We start from the raw sequence: 23889 nt of genomic DNA, 5'->3' as shown, positions 1-23889 counted from the left end.
CAAAGACTTTCATTAAATTTTCATGCAAGTTATTAAAATTCACTAAATTAATCTCTACAAATCAAGAAGATGTTCAACCAGTATACAGAATTTGACATTTAATTTTCTTTGTCTAACTTCAAATCTTTGGTTGTGGAAGCACCGTGGCCTAGTGGTCAAGGTTTAAAGGCTTTTACACCCAAGTCTGGGGTTCGAATCCCAGGCGACGCAATTTCTACACCAGGAGGTCTGGGTTTCAATTTCCGTAGAAGGCGAATTATGCAGAATATTGGAGACAAGTCTTACAAGGGATCTTTAGCATGGCGCAAGGAATACTGTCAGGAATGGATCTCATAGGGCGGCTCAGGGTGATGCAGTCAGACATGAATTCTTATAAGGCAGGTAGAATGATCAGCTGTAATATCATCTATGTAATGTTTCTCGTTGTTTCTAATAGCATAATAAACCCGAAAAAAAAAAAACTTCAAATCTTTGGCATGCTTTTAAAACATATTGACTTCAAGAATTTTCATAATTAATTTTGATTAACCCTTAATTACATGTATCTATTTATTTTATTTAAAATATCACTGTTATGAACATTATCATCGTTTTGTTTTGAAATATATATTTCAGTATATTTCATTTACATGTATTGGATTTGACGAATTTTACAAAATAACTACAAAAGTTGAGTTGAATTTTGTTTGTTAGTTTGAATGTTATATCTTAAAATCCCTAGTTCGAAATTTTTTTATATAATTATTTTGGTTTTTATTTTATAAGAAAACATTAAAATTGTTGTCATTATTTACAAAACTACAATTGAATTCATTAAATTGTATAGTTACTTTGGATTATTTACATCAAACCATATGAATCTACTTTGAATCATATTTTGTAACAATTAATTATATTTAGGCATGACATATATTTTGATCACTGCAAAACTACATAAAGACTATAGATTTTGTGTTGTAGTTTCGTTTGCAAGAGAAATATTTTACTTTTTATTCTTTTCTAAAGAAGAAAATATTTTAATAGTAAAAATAAATTGTATAAGATTTGATTGCATTGCATTTCTTAGTATCAATACATAAATGCAGGTATCTATTAATCAATTGGCCAAATCTATAATCTGTATTCTGCAAAATAATAATAAGAAACGCGTTTCTTTAGTAGGAATAAGAAATATTAGGGAAAAAAATTCAAAAAAAAAAGAAATATTAGGGAATTGTATTTAGTAGAAAAAATACTGGTAACTCTTAAATTATTTAACATAATACTTTATTTATAGAAGCAGATTCTAGATTTATCAATTTACTAATATATACATGTATTTATGTATAGATCATAGCAAATACAATGTAATAAAATCCATTCAGATATTCTATCTTTTTGGGAAATATAACTATTTTGAATATTATATAGTATTACAAAATGTTATAACGATATTTGTTTTAAAAAGAAATGTATATGTATTTTAGTTATTTACTTGAATTATAATAAAATTTACAAATATTATTTAAAACCAAATCTTATAAATTTTCTCAAATACTTGCAATGATTTAAAATAACCATACAATTTTTTTCAAATACAGTTTATATGTACCTAAAAAGTAATAGAAATATAACATAAATTAAAAATAGAGAAATAGAGAAAAGGGTTATATGAACTTATTATATAAGTGTATAATACAATAAAATAATTAATCATAATTTTTAATTATAACTAATGAACCCCAAAAAAATATTTTTAGACTTATAACTAGTAGGAAAAGGAAAAAAGTATTAATCACAGTCAATAAAAATATTAATCACATCTTTATAGACTGGAAATTAATATTTTTGTTCGTTTTTGCTAGTCATAAATCTACAATATATTCTCTACTTAAAAAAAATATTTTTTGGGATTCATTAGTTATAACTAAAAATTATGATTTATTTATTTTATTGTATTATACCTTATGCAATAAGTTCATATAAACCATTTCTATTTTTTTCTCTATTTTTATTATTTATTATTTTATTTTATTTTATTTTATTTTTATTTTTATTTTATTTTTTTACTTTTATTTTATTTTATTTTATTTTTTAATTTTATTATTATTATTATTATTATTATTTTAATTTTTATTTTTATTTTTATTTTAATTTTTATTTTATAAATTTATTTTTTATTTTACTTTTATTTCTATTTAATCTTTTTAGGGTCATATAAACTGTGTTTACAAAAATTATATGGTTACTTTAAAACAAATTATTGCAAATATTTGGGATAACTTCTAAGATTTGGTTTTCAATAATATTTCTATCCATAAATATAATGCCGACTGAATTATAATTATTGAAACTTTCAATAATATTACCGGCCGGTAAAAATGTGATTCATATATTTGTCGACTATTCTGTCAAATATATATATATATATATATTTGACAGAATAGTCGACAAATATATGAATCACACTTTTACCGGCAGGTGATTATTTTTTCTGTTTTTTTTACTTTATAAATCTATATATATTTCTTACTTAAAAAGATAAATTTTCCATAGCCCTCCCTTCACTATATAAGACATACACATCCCTAAACTCAAAACACAACAAATACCATGGCGAGAAAGAAGGTGAAACTTGCTTTCATCGTCAATAACTCCTTGAGAAAAGCAACCTACAAAAAAAGGAAGAGGGGTTTGCTCAAAAAAGTGCATGAGATATCTACTTTATGTGGGATTAATGCTGGGGCTATCATTTACAGTCCCTACGATCCTACTCCTGAGGTGTGGCCCTCCGTTGAGGGTATGAACCAAGTGATTGCTGCTTTCCGGAACTTGCCGGAAATTGACCGCCACAATAATATGGTCAATCAACGGGAGTTTATCCAACAGAGGATAACCAAAGCCGATAAGCTTATGCGTAAGCAGAAGAAGGACAACAGGGAGGTTAAACTTACAGAAGACATGTATCGATTTCTTCAGATGGGACAGTTAACTATTCCAGCCGGGGGTCATAATGATCCTAGTCTAGTCAGGGATCTTAACGATCTAGGTTATCTTGTTGACCAGTATCGTAACAGTCTTAATCGCAGGATTCAGATTTTAGAAGGAGGTTCAGATGTAGAGATCGGCGAATCCTCCAATGTTGTTGCGGCTACTGCTCCAGCCACTACTGTCCATGGGTTGGGTTCTTCTTCCTCATCTGCTGCTGCTGGTGCATCTTTGTTTAATCAGATGTCCCTTTTTCCTCAGAATCAGCAGCAGTTTCATCAACCATATGCTCCATATGCTCTTAGATTCTATGAGCAAGCTCGTAACCAGAGCCAGTCTTTGGAGATGATGAACATGGGTTATGCTGCTAACCAAATGGGGTTTCCATTTATGGGGAATGCCCATCACTACCATCAGACTCACCATCACCAGCCTCAGCAGCCGCGGTGGTTCCGTGGTGAATCTTCCACTGCTCCGCAGCAGCTGCAGTTGTTCCCAGGTGAATCCTCTGCTGTTCCTCCACCGGCCACCTCAGGCAGTGTCCCACCTGATGCTACAACTCAAAACCCTACCAATAATATTTGGTTCCGTTAAGGTTTGGAGTGACGACGTTCACATTATGATAAAAAGACAAAGCTATGATTATTCTCACGTGTTTTCTTTGTGTTGTCGTTTTATTTGATGTTAAACGTTATTGGATTTGTGTTTTCTAGTTTTTATTCACAAAATATTCTTCTTTTTTTCATATTATTGATGTTATAATGTTGTCAAATGCCTAGGTAGTGTCTCATGCTGCCTTCGCAAAAGAAAATAAAATAAAAGAAAAGCTTTTGTTCGATTTAGTATATTAATATATTATTATAAATGTTAATAATGATTATGAAAAGTTAAAAAAAAAATAAAAAAATTATCTTTTAAATATCAAGAGAAAAGGTGGAAAGTAAGAAAATGATGATAGCCAGCAACAGATCATATGCATGCATTTTTGGGTTTTACTTATGATGGACTCACCTTCTGTACAAACATTTTTTACAATATTTCTGCTGAGCCTTGTAATCTGAATTATATCAAGCGGACCTAAAAGTATGTTCATTATGACATTTTATTGAATTTTGTAAAAAACACGACAAAATCACTGATTATAGTTTGCAGATAATGGCGATTCATTGACGAAACAACGGATTTATAAATGAACTAGTTAGGTACATCCCAGGACAATAACTAAATAGAAAGAAGCGCTTAGCAGTTTTGAATGGTGAATTCCAGGCTTCTTATCAATTCATGTACGTTTAACCTTTTAGAGATTAAAAAATTGATAAATTTTACAAAGAATTTATTTATCCATTAAGAAAACGGAATTTATGGATTTAATTTAAAAGTTTGATTTATTCCCTTTGTCAAATTATTTTTTAATGAATCCATTGTAACTGGCAATTTTTTGATGAAATGGAATGATATTTGAAATAAATTTATCCCACAAAAGAATATCCACTTTCAGTTTTAGTTTGTTTATCAATGACATTCATTGTATTTGATTTTCTTATGATGAAACTTGTTTGAATACAAACTAAACTTTGATCCGCATATTCGTACAAATATTTTTTTTTTCAAAAATATGTTGTTATTTGTTTTTTATGTCACTGGTATTTGTCATTATATAGTTAATTGTATTTTATATGTACCATCATATAATTAATTATGCATACAATTAATAATATTTTATATGTACTATCATATAAATAATAACATATATTATATTTTTATAATCTTATGTGAAATATAAAACCATAATTTAATCTGGTATTCGAAATTGGATTTTGTATTCTATTTTTATATATATTGAAAAAAAATTATAACGGTTATTAGAAATTTTTTTAGTAAAAATTAATTTTTGATAGAAATCAATTTTAAATTATTATTTTGATTTGAAATATGTGTATATAGTTTAAGTTTTATTTTATGATTAATTTAGACAAAATATGTTTTTAGATAATTAGATTGAGTTATTTTCGTATATTTTAAAGCTGATTCAGATATATAGTTTCTCATAATATAATAGATTTTCAATTTTCATGATAACATAAGTCCATTATTTTTTTTAACGTATTGTTATAATGTTTGCAAACAACATTATATTTTTTTATATTGATATTTTCTATTTTCAAACAATTCCTAAATGTAGTAGTTTTAATAATATAGATTATGAAATCATTAAAATCTTTTAGTTTTCGCCAACAATGAAACGCCAATATTACATTCAACCAATGCCTGATGTGAGTTTTCTCGACATGAAACTATTATTATAGCCAAGAAACATAACTAATAAGTAAGGCCTTTAACAAAAAAAAACACAACTAATAAGTAAATACATATAAAACATTTGTTCAATTTCAACCCTCTGTTCTTCTTCCTCCTCAACGTTCTTCAACCCTCAGCCCATTATATAGCCTCAACAACAGCTTTTTCTTTATCAAAATCTTCATTTTCTTCTTTTTCTTCATCTACATCAATAACATTCGACAACCTCATCGTCTCTGTCGGTGAGGTCACTGTGACGTCCACTTTCTTCCCCCTCCCCACTCTACTCCTCGCCCATGTTGAATGCTCTTTTTCTTCTCTTTTCTGGCCACTTAACTAGGTCATATAGAGCGTCCAGTACTTCGCTGATCATTGGTCTAGAGTTTGCTTCTTCTCATAGACACATAAATGCCAAGATAAGAGCTTCTCTCGGGGATTCTTCCATACCAAGACTTTATATTGTTAGCATCGGATCTAAAATCTTCCTCATGTAGTTGTTCTTGAATGGTAAAGTCTATACAAAAAAAAAAAACAAAACTGTTAGCATGGTGCTGATACTAAAAAAGGTAATATTATTCAATGCATCACCCATTGTACAAGTACACGTTTTGAACCCAATGATGCGTCCCTAATAGGTTTGCACCAAGTGATGGGCTCCAACATATCACCAATTGCAAAGCTATTAATATCAGAGTGTGAGTTCCCCGCTTTTAGCATACTCGGGGGCATGGAAGAAGCCATGAGAAGAGCTCTTATATTGGCATATATGTGTCTGAGAGAAAAAAGCAAACACTAGGACAACAATAAGAGAAGTAGTGGACGCTCTAGATGACTTAGTTTAGTTCATGGCGAGAAAAGAGAACAAAAAGAACATTCAATATAGGCGAGGAGTAGAAAATGAAGAATAAGAAGGTTTTAAAGGAGCTGTTGCTAAGGCTATTAAATGGGCTGAGGGTTCGAGAGTGTTAAGGAGGAAGAACAATGAGCAACCAATGCCAGCTCCTTAAACAGAGGGTTGAAACTGAAACAAATAGTCATCCATATTTTCCTTGGGTTTTTCACTGTGGAAACAGGGTCCTTATATAGGGGGATTCGAAGGTTCAGTGCATGGGTGCACCAAAGTGGTATGTTACACCAACTGCAGGAAAAGATAAATGAATTTTGAAAATAATCTGTATTAGATATCTTACTATATTATGTATTAGATACATTCTATAGTGTGAGATATCTTACTATATTCAATAAAAAGTAAAAAATAATTTGTATTAGATACATTCTACAGAGTGAGATATCTTACTATATTCAATAGAAAGTAAGAAATAATTTGCATTAGATACATTCTATAGAGTGAGATATCTTACTGTATATTCAATATGAATGACATTTGTATGTAGATAGACCCAAATCCAACCAATCTCACAAGGATAACACCAAAGACTAGTCCGACTCCGGATCCCCTATATATTAATCTTGGAACATTGCAACATTGTTTGGTAGCCACGTGTCATCATGAGAATTATTCTGAGGATTGTTAGAGAAATAAGTTGGTCCATCTACACATATATTATAGTTTTTATTAAATAACTATTAAATCAATTATTAATATACAAAATAATATTCTCTGTTGTTTCCTTAAATAAAAGCTACGGAACTTCCTAATATGATTGACATATATATCACCATTAATGATTATGAATAATAAAGATTTGATAATAATTTTTTATCCTCTATACTTTTCGTTTAATTTTATTTGTTAAAATAAATTAAACAATCACATTAAGCATATAATAAACAAAATTATATTTTTTCTTATATGTTGTATTTCGAATTTTTTAAAACGATTATAAATTACTAAAAATGGTACAAGCCTCACATTGAAAATTTTGTGATCAATAGTAACTTTTTTTCACTTCAGCCTATCGTTTTTAATAGGTCTTGAACATTTTTTAATGATTAACTAAATAAATCACGTACATAAAAGAAAGTGTTTTGGTTTAAAAATTGTTGCATACCCAAAATCATTATGAACCATCGTCACTTTCATTTAAAATTTGGTTACAATAAAAAAATATATGGTTGGGAAAAAAATCCGAATCCAAATAACCGAACCAAATCTAATCTACAAAATTGTATAGAACTTTAATCAATTTGGTTAGATATCTGAACATGTTTAAAATTTTGGTATCTAAACCAGAACCGAACCCAATTCGGACCAAAATATTTTGGGTATCCGAGTATATTCGAATCAAATTTATATACTTAAATATATTATTTTTAAAAATTAATATCTCAAAGAAATAAACAAAATACTTAAGATGTTTTTAAATTGTCCAAAATATTTAGAAATATATAAAAATAGTAAAAATTATATATTTAAAATAACTAAACATTACTCAAAATACCAAAATACTGAAAATATCTATTCATTTTCTATCCAAATATTTAAGTTAAACCAATTTTTATGTTAAATTTAAGTATTTTGGTATACATTATTCAAATTTATATGTAACATATTATCTTTATTTTTATGTTTTGAGAAATTTAAAGTATATATGAACTTTAAGTTTTTAAAAAATTAAATGGGTTATCTGAATCTAAAACCAAACCGAACATATAAAGATTCGAACCAAATTTGCAAAGATCCAAACCGAACCTAACCAAACCAAATGATACCTACCCATATGTCATCCCTAATCAAATAGAAAAAAAATTATTGATAACAAAAAAAATTATTATTTATTTAGATACAACATATGTATTTAAAAAAAAGTTCACCCCACGCAAGGCGCGGGTTATCATCTAGTTACTATGATATTTGGCGTGTGTATGCATATCGAAATCCAACTAATCTTCTAGAAGGATGATACCAAAAACCTTTGTTCTAAAACACGGCGCGGAGGACCGATTATCCGGCGAGTAAACGTGATGCGGCTCCAGTCCGTGGCGATTTGCTATCAATCGGATAGTTATGCGGTATAATGCAAAAAAAAAAATGTGTTTTGCGATTTTGAGGTTCAATATCGATTACTATCGGTAAATCTATAGTCTTGATGTGTAAAAAAACAACTAAAACGCACAAAAAATAAAGAATCTATGAAGAAAATCCATGGCGGCCGCAGAAAAAAGTTGCAGAATCGTGAAACCCCTAATATGAAGACGAAGAGGTAATTACGAAACTGCCACTCATTAATGAAAATATAAAAAAAAAACAAAACTGACAGTTAGGCGTGTCGAACCCGGAGCCACTGCGTTTACTATCAATGAATATACCACTAGACCGCCAGTAACATTTGCATTTTGTTACGCAAACTATTATTTGTACATACATTTATTTTTAAAATAAAATAAACCTGTAAAATAAATCCCCGATTACTCCCCGATTAAATCCCGATTTTTCCGTTAGGCGCTAGGCCCAACCCGAGCGCACGCGTAGCGCCTAACGAGTTTCCGAACAAGGCCAAAAACTAACCCGACTCCGGGTTAACATGATATTCAAACTTTCACAATTTAATCATCCTAACTACTTTATCACAAAAAAAAAACTACTTTATCACATTGAGATCTAGTTATCAGGTCAGCACGATTTTTCGTTAGAAAAAAATAAATATAAATTATGGTTTAAATTTTTAAATTTTAGATATACAGTATTAAAAATTTGTAAATATATACCGAAAATATGTGACCATTTGGGTATTGGACCGGTGTATGGCTTCGGTTATTTTACCCTACGTCGTATATTATACTAGGCTTTTTATAGATAATAAGTAGCCCATTAGACATACACCATTGTTTTGTTCAAAAACATGGGCTTAGACCCAATAATGACACCAAAGCGAGTAGAAAAATCCGACGGTGGTCGTTTCCAAGTTTTTGCTTCAACTGCTCAACTTCTCCGGCTGATCTTGGAGACGACTCTGAAAAATGAGCAAGATCAACGCCGTATCATCGCCGTGATTTTTTCCTACCCGAGCCTCACCGCAACGACAGTCTCCAGCTTTCCTGCTCTGTAAATCCTCTCAATTTCATCCTCGCGTTTACCTCTCGGACATTAGGGTTTTTTAAAACCGGTTTTGATGTCTGAAACCACTTTCTAGTTCTGTGTTCTGTTTCTAATAATAATTCATTGTCTCGATTATGCATTTAAAAGTAAATGAATTTAGGGTTTCTGACTTGTTGTTTTGTCTCTAGACTCGTAAAGGTGCTGTCTTTGAGCTTGTGGAGCAATGGGTAGTTCGTTTAATGCTCAGGTATTAGCTGAGAAGCTTGCCAAACTCAACAGCTCTCAAGCAAGCATAGAGAGTATCCTTTTCTATTGTATCGGTTTCTCGTTTATCTGTGATAAAGCTCTCTACTTTCAATGGTTTAGAGTTCTTATATACCTCTGAACTCGTTTAACTTGCTAGCTATCATGTGTTGTGGTTTCTTTTATTTCGGCTTTGCATCGTGTGTCTCTCTCCTTGACAGTATCTAGCTTTATCGCATTGGTGTATCTTTCACATGAACAAGGCGAAACATGTTGTGGAAACATGGGGGAGGCAGTTTCACTGCTCCCCGCGCGAGCAGCGGTTGGCATACTTGTACCTTGCGAATGATATCTTGCAGAACAGCAGGCGAAGAGGTGCAGAGTTTGTAGGCGAGTTCTGGAACGTGCTCCCTGAGGCTCTTCGTGATGTGATTCAAAATGGTGACGACTCTGAAAAAAAATCTGCACTTCGTTTGGTACGTAAGAGAGTTTCACTTTTTTATCAAACCACTTTCTATGAATATATCTAAAGTGTCTCGAGGTGTAAATTGTTAGTTTAGGAGTTTTGACATATAAGTTTTCTCTTCAAGGTTAATATATGGGAAGAAAGGAAGGTTTTTGGATCTAGTGGACAGATTCTCAAAGAAGAGGTTCTGAGAAAGCTGCCTGAAAACGGAACCAGAAACGTTGCGCTCGTGCCGCTTAAGCTTGTAAGTGTGAGAGTTCATTTGTCACTCCACCGTTAATTCATCATTTATGCTTCGGAGTTCTTCTGAGTTAGCAACGTGATAAGCTTTGGTAATTCTCATTGTAATCTGTTCAACAGAAACAGGTAGCTCCGCTGGAGAGAGTAGTGTCTGCTGTTGAAGCTCTTCACGGAGTTCAGATTGATGAGCATGATATTGTTGGAAAATGTACTAATGTTGTGGGTTACCTTGAGAAAGCTGCTCAGGAGGTTGACAGAGATCTTAGTTCAGGTATCATCACCATCCATTTGCTACTGCGTATTTCCACATTCGTCTGTTCTTACAACTCTATTCGCTTGCTTACACACCCTTTTGTATTAGAACCAGAATCTTTAAATAGTTTTTTCAAGCATACATAAACGTTGTTTCATTACATCACTTGTTGAATGTTACTTTAAACAGGACACACCCCTGGCCCTGCGGTTGTAAAGGAGGTGCAGGGACAACATACCATACTGAGAGACTGCATCGTACAGCTAGTGGCAATGGAAACGTCCAGAACTAGTCTTATCTCTCATTTGAGAGAGGCTTTACAAGAACAGGTTTCTTACTTTTTCTACAACTGCTACCAAAAATATCATTGGTTGATTGATACTGCCAAAAACCTCATCTTGATTGTTTTTTTTTACTTACCAGGAAGTCAAGCTGGAGCAAGTCCGTAACCACCTTCAGGTTTGACCTTTGTACTAACAAATCTGAATAGGAATCTTCTTGCTTGATTTTTTAAAAACAGAATGTTGCCTTGTCTTTACGCTAGTTGAATTGATATCCATTGTGCTACTACTGTTTTCAGCTTGCTCGGTTTCAATCAGACCGAACTGGTGATCTCTGCAAACAGCTTATAAACCATGGCAGTAGTTCACACCCTCCTGCTACAGAAGAAGAGTCGAAAGAAGTCGTCAAAGTTTCATTCACTGCATCTGCACCGGTTATGTTTGCCTCGAACCCACCAACTCAGTCAGTGGTAGTAGACCCAAGAAAAACTGAAGCTGCAGCAATGGTAGCTAAGCTAACTGCTTCAACCTCCTCAGCCGAGATGCTCTCCTACGTTCTCTCCTCCTTTGCCTCCGAAGGAATCATCGGAAACAACCCACCTACTGTAACAGAAACACCACCATCCGACGCTTACCCGCCAGAGAAACGGCCCAAGCTTCAAAACCTTGACCAGTCCTATCTCCAACAGAACACATCCTCAGCCACCACCAGTCCTCCACCACCACCACCAGCATTCCAGCTTCAGCCTCAGTTCTTGCAGCCGTTACAGCCTCCTGGTCCTGTAAACTCCACACCATTCAGCTACAGCATAGCAACCACTCAACAACAACAACAACAACAAGGTCCTTGGATTCCTGGGCTCACCTCGCTTCCAACAACCTCTGCTCCATCAGATAATCCATACCAAAAGTTTCAGGGACAAGATGGTTTCTATGGAACTACCAACTCACCGTCCTCTATGACACCTGTTACTCGGCAGTAGAAGAAGAAGAATGTATTTTGTTAGGGTTAAGAGAGCTAAAAGGCTCACCTTTTCTTGGTGTTGTTAAAAAGTACAGTACTAATGGTGTGTTTGATAGGATTTGAAAATGTGCAAGTCTAACCATATGCTTCTTCTGCACATATCCTTGGGTCATTTTGTCTGTGAAACTTAAGCCAAAAAAAAAAAAAAAAAACTTTTTTTACTGTGAAGATTTTCTATAGACTCTCCAATTATCTTGTCTCTGAAACTTGGAAGATTCGTTTAGCTGTCTGGTCAAAACGCCGAAAGGTTTTATCTTTGATTAATTAAATAAAAAGAAGCATGCTTTTCCACATTTTCTTGTCTTTATCTTTCTTCTCTACTCGTCAGAGATTCCCTGTAACGCGGCAACATGACGAAATAACAGAGAAAGTTTGGGATAAGCAGCAGAGAGCAATACACGTCCAAGACTAGACGGTCGTTATAACCCTTTTTAAAGGGGCTCCTCTCTCCATCTCGCAGTCTCAAGACGTAAACCCTAGTGAACCCTCCCCCAGAAACATTTGCCGACTATTGCCTAGCTTACTGAATCTCTCTCTCTCCTCTCTCTATCATCTTAAGGTTTAGTGTACCATTCTCCTCCTTTTTTTATTGGATCTTGATGTGAATGTCTAGTTCGACCAAACATATTTTTGTGTTTTGTCTGAAGGGTTTAGGACATAAGTGATGAGTTCAAAGTTTTGATTATTTTTTTGGCACAATCTTTTTTTTTTTGTTTTGTTATTAATTTGATTGAACGCTTGCTCTTCTATGGTCCAAGGCTCTTGATTTTGACAATAGCTGAAGTTTCAGTTTTGTAACTGATGCCTTCAGATTTTGACCATCTTTCTTTTCTATTATTACAGGAAAAGTTGTGTATAGCTTGAAGTCTCAATTTTGGGTGGATTAGTTCTGCTGAAAGTTTCTGTTCCTTTGGGAGATAAAAAGAGAAATCAAATGCCGGAAGAAGATTTGGTGGAACTTAAATTCCGGTTATATGACGGTTCAGATGTTGGCCCGTTTCATTACTCTCCAACCGCCACAGTCTCAATGCTCAAGGAGAGAATCCTCTCCGAGTGGCCCAAAGGTGAGAGCTTAGAAGTCATTGGTTGGTACAAATTGCTTTAGATTTGGTGTTTAGTAAGTGTTCTGTGTTTGCTTCATCCATTGTTTTAAGTTCCTTACATAAGTCTAGGCTAGTGATAGAGATCTAAGTGTATTACTAATCACTTGTCTTTAGACTCTTTACCCTACCAAACAGCTCTCTGTAGACTCTAGGACTAAGACGGTTCTAATTCTCTCAACACACTTTCATAGTCTTACTCTTCTGCATTTAACAAATCTTTCATTTGTCACACTTTTATTCCTACTGAGTCCTAATAATGGAGTTTGGGCTTTTGGATCTGTTTGTTGTTCAGACAAGAAGATTGTTCCAAGAACAGCTAATGACATCAAGCTGATAAACGCTGGTAAGATTTTGGAGAGCGGTAAAACTGTTGCACAGTGCAAAGCTCCATTTGATGATCTCCCTAAATCAGTCATCACAATGCATGTTGTCGTGCAACCCGCTCCAACAAAAGCAAGACCAGGTCTTTGTTCTCTTGGTTTTCTTATTACAATCTTGTTTTTGTGGAATGAATGGTTTGTGAGTTCTTGAAAGATAAAATCTCCTAATATCATTGGTTTCTTGTTGTAGAGAAGAAAATTGAAGAGGAAGAAGTCCCACAGAGAAGCTTTTGCTCATGTATCATTATGTGATAATGAGTTCAATATTATGTATTCATCAGAAGTTCAAAAGAAAGCTTCATCAGTGGCTTTACAAAACTGGGGCTATTGAATCTTTTTCTCTTGCATTGTGATGAAAACTCCTTAATTATATATATAGAAGAGTTCAATTTTACATTTAGAACTCTGCAACATGTTTTTGTTGTATGGTTCTGTTCATCTAAGACCTTTTTGTCTCTACTAGTATCAAAAAATCTTTATCCGGTCCTTCACTAACCCACAAACCAGTAATAAACCGGGAAAATAAGCAAAGAAACGAAAAGTTGTTTTTATTTAATCAAGAAATGAAAATGTGTTTAACACATCAACTTAGAGAATCCAACTAAAACATCTTCAAATGTTGGTGAATGCTACAAAACAAGAGACTTAAAAGTTGATGTTTTAAGAGTGTTATTATGATCAAGCTTGGCTCATCTTATTCAAGCAACCAATTCCTTCTTCCATGTAGTCCTCTCTATTGATCCAGAACTCTGGTGCGTCCTGCAACATAACACCATTCAACAATCATTTCTCTTAAACAATCATTTCACATCCTACAAGGTTCCAAGTTGCGAAAGAGGAAGGCATTGAGCTTCTTTTTACCTTCATGATTCCTGCAAGAACAGCACCTCCGAGGTATACCATGTGTTTCCTTCTAGGTGGATCCTCTATCCGCAACCTGAGTTTCTGATTGACAAGAAGAAAAAAACAAATGTTATAAAACTTGACAATGAGATCATGAACATAACTGGATACTCTACCTTCAAACCATCTCTGTTTCCTTTAAGAACCGTATCAAGATACCGATCCTGGATCTCTTTCTCAAGACTGAAAACAAAGAGAGCACAAAGACCATTAAACATTAAACCATCGAGCTTCTTGTTGGATTACAAATAACCAAAACAAAAAACACACAAACCGGCTAGGTAATCCAGGATACATGGTGCTTCCTCCACTTAAAACTATGTGTTGGTAGAGCTGTGATTAAAAAAAAAAAAGGAAATGGGTTTAAGAAAATATCTTTATTCTTGTTTTGGATCTTTAAGATGCGCACTTACCGTCATGCGGTTATCAATATCCATCTCTTGAATACAGCGGAAAACCATGTCTGCCATTCCATCACCTTCAACATCAATGAGTTCCTGTAACAAGAAAAAGAGCCAAGGTTTTGTTCTGTGATCAGTCCAGGATTCTTTAAGGATCTTCTGAGAAACTAGCAAGGGATGTGCATAAGGTTTACCGGTGTGAAAAGAGCTTCAGGTGCTTGGAATCTTTCAGTGCCTACTTTGATGACCCTCCCGTCTGGAAGCTTATCACAGTACAAAAAACACACAACAGATTTAGTTTTTTACGCTTGCAATGACAAAAAAAAACGAAACTTTATATCTTATAAAGAAGACATTACAAACAAATGACTAAAAGGGCCAACAAAAACAAAGAAAGGTAGCAATAAATCTTCGATTAACTCAACAGGCTCAATTATCATAACTTCAGATTCCTATTAGCTTATAATAGTATATACAAGGATAGTGAACTTACAGTATAATTCTTAACAAGGATGGTTGTCTCAAGCCCAAGCTGATACTCTCTCTTGTAGTCATAACTGCAAACGAAGAAGAAACAAGAAAATAGTTTTTATTGCCTACTCTTGTAATGCATATGTACTCAGACTGTGAAGAAAGTCTTAGCATACCTTATATAGCAGAGCTTCTCTTTGATTTCCCTAACAGTCTCAAAGTCAGCCGTTTTATTCATCGCATATCTGTTAACACACACACACACTTTTAATTCAGGTTTAGTTCATATTAATCATCAAAATGTCCATATTCTGAAAGCGGTTTCTCACCCTCGTCGAGAAAGGAGATCAACAAGATATGCTGTTATGTGTCTGCCAGCAACATTCATTCTTTTGGTAAGATGAGGAAACGAATAGCCGTCAACCACCGGAACCTAAGATGTAAAGATGATGACTGTTAAGTGCCTTTATAAAGCCAAACTCAGTCTTGAAAATCACAGGTCTCTGTAAGCTTACCACATGCGTAACACCATCACCAGAATCAATAACCAGACCAGTTAACAAACCTGAGATAAGACAACATAAAAAGAAATATATTAAAAAATACCTACATTATTTTCCAGGTGACTACAGAACACACACGCAAAAGAAAATCTAAACCTTCAAGAAGAAGAATCTCCATAAGCACCTTGAGCATAGAGAGTCAAAACGGCTTGGATTTGGATGAAAACGCCTGCGAAATTGTACTTCTCGAACATTGTCTCAATCTGTTTCACCCAACTTGATTCAGTTTTACTACTCCATCAATTGGGCACCACCAAGAGTTGACAATTATATATATCAATACCATTTTTTCGCGGTTCTTGGAGGGGTTAAGTGGTGGATCCGTGAGCAATATCTTACAATCCGATGGATTGATCTGAACAAATAACAAAAAGGGTTTTTAAATAGTGTCATTCTAGCAAATGCAGGAAGATCAAAATAGCCTGGAGAAGGTACTTTCAACTCGTTGTAGAAAGCATGATCCCAAACATGTTCCATATCTTCCCAGTTCTGCACAATACCGTTGTGGACAGGATAGTTTATATCCAACTGATGCCTGAGCTCAGCGCATGTCTCCCCCACAACTATATCCTAAAATAAAATGAAACAAAACCAAAACAAAGTATATATCTAAACCCTTTTTTTACAAGTCTTGTGAGAAGAAAGGACACACACACATATATATACAAACCTTGAGTTGCTGCTCCATGAGTGATTCTTCGTACCGAAGCAACGGCCTTCCCACGACACAAGGGAAAACAGATGTTGGGAAGTTCTCTCCAGCAAATCCACATTTCACATACTGACAAAAATTGCCAGAAACATTCAGATATTCAAACATAAAGATGTTCTTCCCAGGAAAAAAGGCAGAACATAACGCATCACAAAGAACCTCAAAGTTTCAGTTTTTGCTAACTTTCAGACAGCTAAGATCCAAAACAAATTCTAGATAAGGACTAAGGTGAGACTTTTAATGAAGCCCAGCAAGAAAGTGTCCTGTTTTATCAAATTCAAGTAAAGGGCTTTTGGGATCAAACGATCGGAGTCTGAAAGAAGAGCAAGAGATAATAGCGAAAGCTTACGCCGGTGCCGTTGTCGCAAACGACGACGTTTTTGTTGTCCATCTTCTCCGATTCAAATGCTCGCTATTTTAATAAAAATCTCAGCTTTCTATAGAATTACAATGAAAAGAGAGATCTTCGATCACATAAAGATGAAGACTTGTCTTGGAATCGAAGCGAAGAAGAATCACTGTTCTCTGCTTTCTTCCACTTTGCTCTGTCTGACCGGTCACTTGTTGATCTTTCAACAAAACCAGCTCAATGCCGTTTTCTTATTTCTCTACAGGAATGTGCGTCGTTTACTCTGCGTAAAAACGTCACGTATTTCAGTTAGTGGATATTAACGGCGTCTCTTCTCTCTCTCTCTCTTATCTCATCCAAGTCGAGATGAGAAAATGAGATTTCAACTTTTTAACTCTTCCAACTATCTTTGCTTGGGAAACACTTCAAAAGCAAAGATATAATTAATGAATGTAAATACAGGAACTGCAAAAGTCTCGAAACATATTAGCTTGTGTGCAAGTGACATAAACCTAAAATGAAGTCAATACCGACCGTTGAATCGAGTGTGTACCAAACTCAAGACATGTCAACAGTTAACTTCAAACTGCGCACAACCTCAGATCAAACAGAGATGCCAAAGATACTCGGATCAATAAATGAGTGCAGATGAAAGTTAAATAACAGAAATTTAAGATCATAGTGAACTCTATTGAAGCTCAAAGACACTGAATCAGAACATGCAACAAACTCTTTGGACATGCTATAGAAGGGCACACTGTGAAAAAGTTTCTTCTATCTTTGTTAAAAACTGTAATCTTCATTCCATAAATGTGGTAGAAGGAAAATATACATTACCATTTTATTATTGAAAAGTCGGTTTCTTGATATCAAAAACAAGCAACAACACATAGAATAGAAAAAAAAACAAGCCTCTCTAGATCAAATATAGACTCCAAAACTTCAAAAAAGGAACAAACAATCTCCGGATGTGTCTATTAACAAACTCCACACAGCAACTGCCAGAGAAAATGTCATAAACACTCAAATCAGCTCACTTGTGTGTTTTGCAGATTGGACCGCATTTCATTTGCCATTCACCTTTTTATATGCTGAACAAAAAGATATATTAAAACAAACATGGACTGCATGCAGATAAATGTTAATGTTTAAAATGTTTGATCTGTAAATAAGAGGAAAAAGGACTTGGACAATTGATCTGCATAACTAATGGGTCTGTATATATTCTGCCTGATCTGCTTTTTATATTTCATACTGCATTTTCTCTATCAGCATCCTATTCGAAGCCTATAGATTATCACTCTCACTCTGTATTAAACCTTTCATTCCTTTCTCCATGCTACTTGTACAATTACAAGAATATTATAACAAAACAAAACACCAAAAGCTTTTTAGAAAGCTGAATCAACGCCCTGAGCCTTGAGAATCAACTTTCTGATCACCACTCTCTTGCTGATGATCTTCAAGTGATGGATTATGATGAAGAGAATGGTGAACTGTCCTACCCTGAGCCAGAGCTTGAGCCTGAGCCATCTGTTGATAAATATGTGTAAAACACTGTGGATTCAAGACCCCAACATTCCCTTCCTGAGACAACCCTAACTCAAGTCCAGGTATCTGAATGCTATTACCACCACCACCAAGAATGGAAGCAAAACTCATAGCTCCACCAGGAAAATCAAACCCAGGAAACCCAATTCTGTAACCAGCTCCTTCACTCATTACCCCACCAGCTCCATTCGGCCATAACCTAGAAGCTTCTCCTCCTCCTTCTCCCCAACTTGGTCTACCACCACCACCGTCTAAGTCATGATGACTGATCATCAAACCAGCAGTGAGAGACCCACCTTGATGATGTTGGTTAGAGACAGCAGCACAAGCCGAGGCTAAAGCAGAGGCCGGTACAGTTCCTGAACCTGTGGCTGCGATAATAGACGGCTCCGCTTGTTGAAGCAGCCACTGGATTGTTTCACCGTCTGATTTGTGACCTAATTCTCTAGTTAACTGAAAAATTCTAGCGGCACAGAGCGCAGGCATCCTGATTCTCCGACCTCTACCTTCCACTTTGGTGTGTCTGTCTTTGTTTGAGCTTCTCTTCGGACCAAGCTGCTTCTTACTGTTGTTTGGTTCTTTGTCGGAAGCGACCACGATCTGATGATGATGGTGTTGATTTGGGTTCTTGGGATCCATCAAAACACTATATGGGGACTTGGAAATTTTTAACTGAACGTTTATTCTTTCTCTCTCTCTCTCTGGGATTTCAATTAAAGGGTCTGCGACTTGAATAGAAAAAGAATTTCATAGTGTTTTTAAATTGTGTTTTTTCAGGAATCCAATAAGATCCCGATGCAGTATGGAGAAGAATAAAAAGAAAAAGCTATCATCTTTCGATCTTAAAATTTGGTCAATAAAGAAATGCGAAAACACTTTAAAGTATCAGACTTCAGTTTTTTTTTTCTGTCTTTTTCATTTTTCCTTTTTACTTTTGTTGGTTTGATTTGGTGATACTCAGACTCTTTAAAGTTTTTAACCAAACAAGTAAACCCCTGATGAAAAAGGAGGTGACGTTTTTCACATTTAGATCAAAGGTAATGAGAATCTAAGAAATGCCACTTCAGGTCCCGCACTACTAGATACAGACATACAGTCACTGACTGTGTCCAGTTCAGTAAAACAAATTGTACGTTTTAATTGCCTGTCATAGGATTTGTTTTTAGTGAAAAAGTTTTTTTTTTTTTTTTTAGTGAAAAAGTTCATTTTGATGTATACTATTGTGACTGATACTGTAGTGACATTTTCATTAAAAAAGGTGTATCGACATTACCGTAGTGATAAATAATCTCATCCAATCAATGAATCTAGTAACTATTTTTCAAGCATCTGTTTATTTATTTTCTGTGATCCAAGTACTCGTTAGATATATATTTATATGATCTATAGTTTGCAGCTCTAGTATTTAGCTACGATGTTAGTTACCACTAATCATATAATACTACAATTGCTTCACTATTGTCATAAGCAAAAAACAAAAAACATTTTACATAATATCTAAAATAGTAACCAAAGTCAACGTCTTCACAGAGAAGGAAGTAAGCTGGTCCATAGAGGGTTTGGTTCGCTTGTAGGGCAAGACCTAAAGAGACTGGATGACTTTGATAGATCCATCATTTATAGACTGACAACATCATAGTATCTGTTTTTTACTAGCACCCCCGTATCATCATTCATAACTACTCAGAAGTCCTGGAGTTCAATTAATCTTGATTAGGTTAACTACTCTTGATGATTAAAGGCAGGAATCTCATCCTAGTGACGCTCATAATCACGTTTAATACTCTAATACCTGTCAAATTATCTGATACTCCAATACGTGACATTGAAAGTAAGGGATTATCACATCACTCATTTGTAATTCCAACCTTGGTTACTGAGATTATCATACGTGCATATAGTTTCATAACGTCATATATAGATGTGTAGCCAATTTATAGTTTGCATACTCTTATTCTTTTTTTGTTTAGGTTTCGATCTAATTTATATATTAAGATTGAATTAATGGAAAAAAAAACTGTTTATGAATATAGTATTTATTGATTACTACCAGTTGTACGGGGCGAAATGCGTAATCCAATTTATTCACAACGTCTTTGTCGAAAGGCAAATGGTCTCAAACTTTTCTTGAGCTTGTGTTGTGAATGAATATCTAAAAATGAAAGCATTCAAAGGGACAACATCCCTTAAACAACAACATTGTCTAAAACATATAAAGAGATTTTGCAACAACATTTCTTGTTTTCCTGGGAACTGAGATTTCGAAACATATATACACAACATATGAAGACAATTACTTCAGTTTTTGCGGCCATGAGAGACTATGACTCCCTTTTAACTTGCCAAAGCCGGTTTAAAGTACATACAGATGGGCGGATTGACCCTCAAGATCGATAGGATTGCAGATGGAATTGTCCAGATCCCATCTCCACAGATCAGACCTGATGCTACTGCACCCGCAAAGTCCTCTGCATCTTTCCTGTTGATCCGTTCCCACACGAACAATATAACAGTCCCAACGAACATGTCGATAGCGAAGTAAGCTCCAATGTAGAACGGGACAGCCATCGCCATTGGGATAGGGATAAACTGAGAGACCTTAGGCGGCGTAATGTCCCTCAAGAGGTTCACTATCAGAGCCGCAATGAAAAACCCGTAACAAAGAGCCAGACAGTGCTTAGGCAGTTCTGCGAATCCTTCAATACCGAGAATCGCCATCTCACGGAAGATCACTGCGTAAGGTGCTTTGTAAGGACCGTCGGGGTCTCCAATGTCGAAAGCAGACCAGAACAAGTAAAACGTGAGGGGAGCGATTATGCAGCCCATTGCAGTTCCCACGAGCTGGCTTACGAACATGGATTTTGCTGATGATAAAGTGAGGTAACCTGTTTTGAAGTCTTGCATGAGATCAGCTGCGGTTGAGACGATTGACATCATGACACCACATGCAGCTAAACCGGCAATGACACCACCATCACTTCCTACTACCGAAGCAATTATGAAAAGACCGATCTTTCCGTAGGTTGATGCTAGACTCCAGTCCGTGAGCCCGGTTCCGTAAGAGTTACAGAAGGCTAAAGCGGGTGCTATGAAGTAAGAACACAGAACAAAGTACCACTTCAAAGGTGGAAATATCAAAGGGATTGTTGCGGTTGAGATTGCTGCAAGGCCCACATAACCAGAAACTGCAAATCCAAGAGGTATACGGTCCTTCAAAAACACTTCATCTCTTTTCTTCTTTACCAACAGTATCTCAGAGGCTTCGTCATCTGTGAATTATGGGATCGGAAAACATACAGTTTCAGAGGCTATTACAAGATATTGGTTATTATAAGAGCATGTGAGAGATGAGCCAGGATCTAATATGCTCTCACCTACAACGTTGGCAACAACGGGTAGATTGAGGTGTCTAGAGCTATTGCTGCATAATTCCTTCACAGTGACAGCAATGATCTTGACAAGATTGTAGAGACCGTCTCCAAGGATAATGGCAATGGCAATAAAGACCTTAAAAGGTTATGAAGGAGAAAGAAATATCAGTACTTAAAATCATATCAATTCATCACCCTTTTGACATGGAAATGTGCATAGGTTCTTAGTAGAATGAGCAGCTTATACTGTACCTTATATCCATAGAGACCTTTGAAATCGTTGGAGCCAAGGTCAGCTGGATACCAATCACCGGCATGCTGTGATACAAATGGCCACAGAAACCCCCAAGAGATGATCGCACCGAGAAGAACCGAGCAGTTCACTATATGAGGGCATATAAGACCACATCCAACATATGTCGGACTGAAGTCGAAGTAAAACCTGCGAGCAGAAAAATGGGACTCATCAAAAACTGCGCAAACTTACTCCAAAAAAGTAGCTAAACTTGTTAATATGAACTACTTACGTGTTCTTGAAAAGTGTCAAACCAAGCGTGGGGAAGTTATCAAATCCACATGCATCTCCAACACCACTGAAGAACCACTTGAAACAACTCCAAACAAAGCTAAGGCTCAGGTATTTTCCAAGACATTTGACCTGGTTCCTGTAGTCAAAACAATATTACGTGAACAAGTTGAAAAAAAAACGCAAGATATAGTTCGCAGCAAGCGAGATTGAATGACTGAAAAATTTACGCTGCAAGCTCAGCTCCACTGTTGGTGTGGAAGCTGTTAATCAGCATTGCTGTGGCGGTCCCACTGGGATAAGTAAGCTTGTAGTCCAAAACCATCACCTGAAACATAAACATGTGAGTAAGGATCATAGCACATACAGTATCCAAGAAATTGAGATACTAGGAAGCTATGCATTGCTCTGTATAAGATCCATGTAACGGAGATGCATACCTTGCGTAATGGAACTAGACTAAAGAGCCCCAAGAAGCTAACTACAAACAAAAACCCAATCATCCACCACAACCCTGGATTGATAACATCTTCGGCGTGATTGCCAGGATAGTCAGCACCAATGAGCTTGTACGTCTTCTCATCCATAGCAATCAAATACGATCCAAATCCTCCTGAAATTTCAAACAGTAAGCAAAAGCAATCGATCAATCATTTCTCAAGAAGTAGCAACAAAAATAGTCAACCAATCAAATCAGATTCTCGATCAAATCACAGCTCTCTACTATCATCAAACAAACTAATCGTCAAGAGCCTTCGTGAATCTGTTACCGCTAAAGGCGAGGCCGTAGCAGGCGACGACGCAAGTCTGAATAACGGTGTTCTCCTGCTTGGTGAACGGCTTAACCTCAAATCCGAGCTTCGACATCAAACCGGTCCACGATTTGACGAAGAAGAAGCCGAGCAGACCAGCGGCGACGTTCAGCGAAGGGATGATACCTACAGTGAGGTTCAGCTTGTGAGTGATGATGCAGAACAGCGTCCCCAGCAAGGCGCTCACGGCCAGTCCGCGGATCGTTATCTGCTCCTTCCACTCCGGTACGTGCTCGTCTTGAATCGCCGCCGTCGCGGTCTTATCTGATCCCGGTAACAATGCCTCGGATATCTCCGGCGATGCTGGGATCTCCGTCCCCATTTTCTTCGGCGGATCTTTCAGAGAGAGGAACGTGAGGTTGACGAATTTAAGAAGTTAGTTATGGAAATATCGTAGTGAATCTCGAGATTAGACGCAATGGTAGTTAAGAAGGTCGAATAAGAGGCTGCCACGTGGTTTTTGGATTCAGTTACGTTACTGTTACATCGAAACGATAAATTTTTCTGGTTGGAATGGATTGATACGAAGCGTACTGATAAATGTTATTTTGTTCTTTTCTTTGGTTGTTTACTCCTCGTGTTTAGTCTGGCTGACGTAATAATTCCAGCTAATTTTATGTATTTATCTTTTTGCGATATTTCAGCTTGATTTTTGTGTTAGGCGTAAGATTAGTGTTGGGTTGGGCCCAGGCCTCTTTATTTTGCTGCTTCTTTAAGTCCAAGCCAGAGTTCAGTGTGATATGATTGGGATATTGATTGGTTATGAACGGAATTTTCAAATTCAAATAATGGTCCGTAGATCACATTCTAACGGATGGATGATATACAATAAGCCATCTGATTCTTTCACCAAGGTTTGCAGTGTTGAGGATGACGAGATGTCTTTACTCAATTGATTACGTTGTGAAGTTTTCTTTCGTATGAACCTTTGTTCCATATTTCTTCCATGCCCAATGCTTCACCATCTTTCTCTCA

General features: G+C 35.5%; 6 protein-coding genes and 1 long non-coding RNA gene across 9 annotated transcripts; 3 read left to right on the top strand and 4 right to left on the bottom strand.

Annotated features, from left to right (window-relative positions):
- Positions 1 to 2592: 2592 nt before the first annotated feature.
- On the top strand, positions 2593 to 3561 carry LOC108826998 (agamous-like MADS-box protein AGL80). Its single transcript, XM_018600336.1, has one exon. The coding sequence runs from the start codon at positions 2593 to 2595 to the stop codon at positions 3559 to 3561; it is 969 nt and encodes a 322-aa protein (XP_018455838.1).
- Positions 3562 to 5175: 1614 nt separating this feature from the next.
- Positions 5176 to 6321, bottom strand: LOC130499797 (uncharacterized). Its single transcript, XR_008938662.1, has 2 exons — positions 5854 to 6321; positions 5176 to 5779 (listed from the first exon to the last, which is right to left on the bottom strand). It is a non-coding gene; the product is annotated as an uncharacterized LOC130499797 (long non-coding RNA).
- Positions 6322 to 9111: 2790 nt separating this feature from the next.
- LOC108827653 (uncharacterized) lies at positions 9112 to 11942 on the top strand. The gene is made up of 8 exons (XM_018601095.2): positions 9112 to 9271; positions 9454 to 9564; positions 9737 to 9984; positions 10099 to 10218; positions 10335 to 10485; positions 10657 to 10796; positions 10891 to 10926; positions 11048 to 11942. Exons 2-8 carry the CDS (start codon positions 9489 to 9491, stop codon positions 11729 to 11731), a joined length of 1455 nt encoding a protein of 484 aa, XP_018456597.1. The 5' UTR covers positions 9112 to 9271; positions 9454 to 9488; the 3' UTR covers positions 11732 to 11942.
- Positions 11943 to 12091: 149 nt separating this feature from the next.
- Positions 12092 to 13649, top strand: LOC108827656 (membrane-anchored ubiquitin-fold protein 4). Of its 3 annotated transcripts, none has more exons than XM_018601101.2 (4): positions 12094 to 12331; positions 12616 to 12836; positions 13168 to 13338; positions 13451 to 13649. In XM_018601101.2, exons 2-4 carry the CDS (start codon positions 12707 to 12709, stop codon positions 13456 to 13458), a joined length of 309 nt encoding a protein of 102 aa, XP_018456603.1. In that variant the 5' UTR covers positions 12094 to 12331; positions 12616 to 12706; the 3' UTR covers positions 13459 to 13649. The 3 variants fall into 3 exon arrangements, with proteins under 3 accessions (XP_018456601.1, XP_018456603.1, XP_018456602.1); XM_018601100.2 differs by having other exon boundaries at positions 13446 to 13649; XM_018601099.2 differs by having other exon boundaries at positions 12092 to 12331; positions 13168 to 13649.
- A 137-nt stretch (positions 13650 to 13786) lies between these two features.
- LOC108827654 (actin-related protein 2) lies at positions 13787 to 16873 on the bottom strand. Its single transcript, XM_018601096.2, has 15 exons — positions 16655 to 16873; positions 16264 to 16374; positions 16029 to 16163; positions 15877 to 15948; positions 15718 to 15796; positions 15546 to 15595; positions 15360 to 15463; positions 15207 to 15275; positions 15053 to 15116; positions 14754 to 14822; positions 14572 to 14655; positions 14433 to 14491; positions 14275 to 14341; positions 14117 to 14200; positions 13787 to 14014 (listed from the first exon to the last, which is right to left on the bottom strand). The coding sequence occupies exons 1-15, from the start codon at positions 16694 to 16696 to the stop codon at positions 13934 to 13936; spliced, it is 1170 nt and encodes a 389-aa protein (XP_018456598.1). The 5' UTR covers positions 16697 to 16873; the 3' UTR covers positions 13787 to 13933.
- A 1090-nt stretch (positions 16874 to 17963) lies between these two features.
- On the bottom strand, positions 17964 to 19065 carry LOC108827655 (transcription factor TCP20). The gene has a single exon (XM_018601097.2). The coding sequence runs from the start codon at positions 18842 to 18844 to the stop codon at positions 18059 to 18061; it is 786 nt and encodes a 261-aa protein (XP_018456599.1). The 5' UTR covers positions 18845 to 19065; the 3' UTR covers positions 17964 to 18058.
- A 1285-nt stretch (positions 19066 to 20350) lies between these two features.
- LOC108828012 (probable metal-nicotianamine transporter YSL6) lies at positions 20351 to 23312 on the bottom strand. The gene is made up of 7 exons (XM_018601553.2): positions 22873 to 23312; positions 22543 to 22715; positions 22333 to 22430; positions 22104 to 22241; positions 21829 to 22018; positions 21580 to 21712; positions 20351 to 21474 (listed from the first exon to the last, which is right to left on the bottom strand). Exons 1-7 carry the CDS (start codon positions 23234 to 23236, stop codon positions 20540 to 20542), a joined length of 2031 nt encoding a protein of 676 aa, XP_018457055.2. The 5' UTR covers positions 23237 to 23312; the 3' UTR covers positions 20351 to 20539.
- Positions 23313 to 23889: the final 577 nt, after the last annotated feature.

The sequence above is a fragment of the Raphanus sativus genome, chromosome 9 (assembly GCF_000801105.2).
Source record: "Raphanus sativus cultivar WK10039 chromosome 9, ASM80110v3, whole genome shotgun sequence".
Taxonomy (NCBI): Eukaryota; Viridiplantae; Streptophyta; class Magnoliopsida; order Brassicales; family Brassicaceae; genus Raphanus; species Raphanus sativus.
Note: the sequence above shows the minus strand (reverse complement) of the source record. Positions and strands in the feature narration are given on the sequence as shown.

Bases quoted from the DNA above. Each gene is read 5' to 3' on its own strand.
- LOC108826998 (XM_018600336.1), top strand. From the start codon at position 2,593: ATGGCGAGAAAGAAGGTGAAACTTGCTTTCATCGTCAATAACTCCTTG.
- LOC108827653 (XM_018601095.2), top strand. From the start codon at position 9,489: ATGGGTAGTTCGTTTAATGCTCAGGTATTAGCTGAGAAGCTTGCCAAA. The intron at 10,219-10,334 runs GTAAGTGTGAGA...TCTGTTCAACAG, and splicing joins CGCTCGTGCCGCTTAAGCTT to AAACAGGTAGCTCCGCTGGA. The intron at 10,486-10,656 runs GTATCATCACCA...TACTTTAAACAG, and splicing joins TGACAGAGATCTTAGTTCAG to GACACACCCCTGGCCCTGCG.
- LOC108827656 (XM_018601099.2), top strand. From the start codon at position 12,707: ATGCCGGAAGAAGATTTGGTGGAACTTAAATTCCGGTTATATGACGGT. The intron at 12,837-13,167 runs GTGAGAGCTTAG...TTTGTTGTTCAG, and splicing joins CCTCTCCGAGTGGCCCAAAG to ACAAGAAGATTGTTCCAAGA.
- LOC108827654 (XM_018601096.2), bottom strand. From the start codon at position 16,696: ATGGACAACAAAAACGTCGTCGTTTGCGACAACGGCACCGGC. The intron at 14,492-14,571 runs GTAAGTGCGCAT...TTTTAATCACAG, and splicing joins ATATTGATAACCGCATGACG to CTCTACCAACACATAGTTTT. The intron at 14,201-14,274 runs GTAGAGTATCCA...CTTGTCAATCAG, and splicing joins GAAACAGAGATGGTTTGAAG to AAACTCAGGTTGCGGATAGA.
- LOC108827655 (XM_018601097.2), bottom strand. From the start codon at position 18,844: ATGGATCCCAAGAACCCAAATCAACACCATCATCATCAGATCGTGGTC.
- LOC108828012 (XM_018601553.2), bottom strand. From the start codon at position 23,236: ATGGGGACGGAGATCCCAGCATCGCCGGAGATATCCGAGGCATTGTTA. The intron at 22,716-22,872 runs GTAACAGATTCA...TTGAAATTTCAG, and splicing joins CTACGGCCTCGCCTTTAGCG to GAGGATTTGGATCGTATTTG. The intron at 22,019-22,103 runs GTAAGTAGTTCA...TTCTGCTCGCAG, and splicing joins TTGACACTTTTCAAGAACAC to GTTTTACTTCGACTTCAGTC.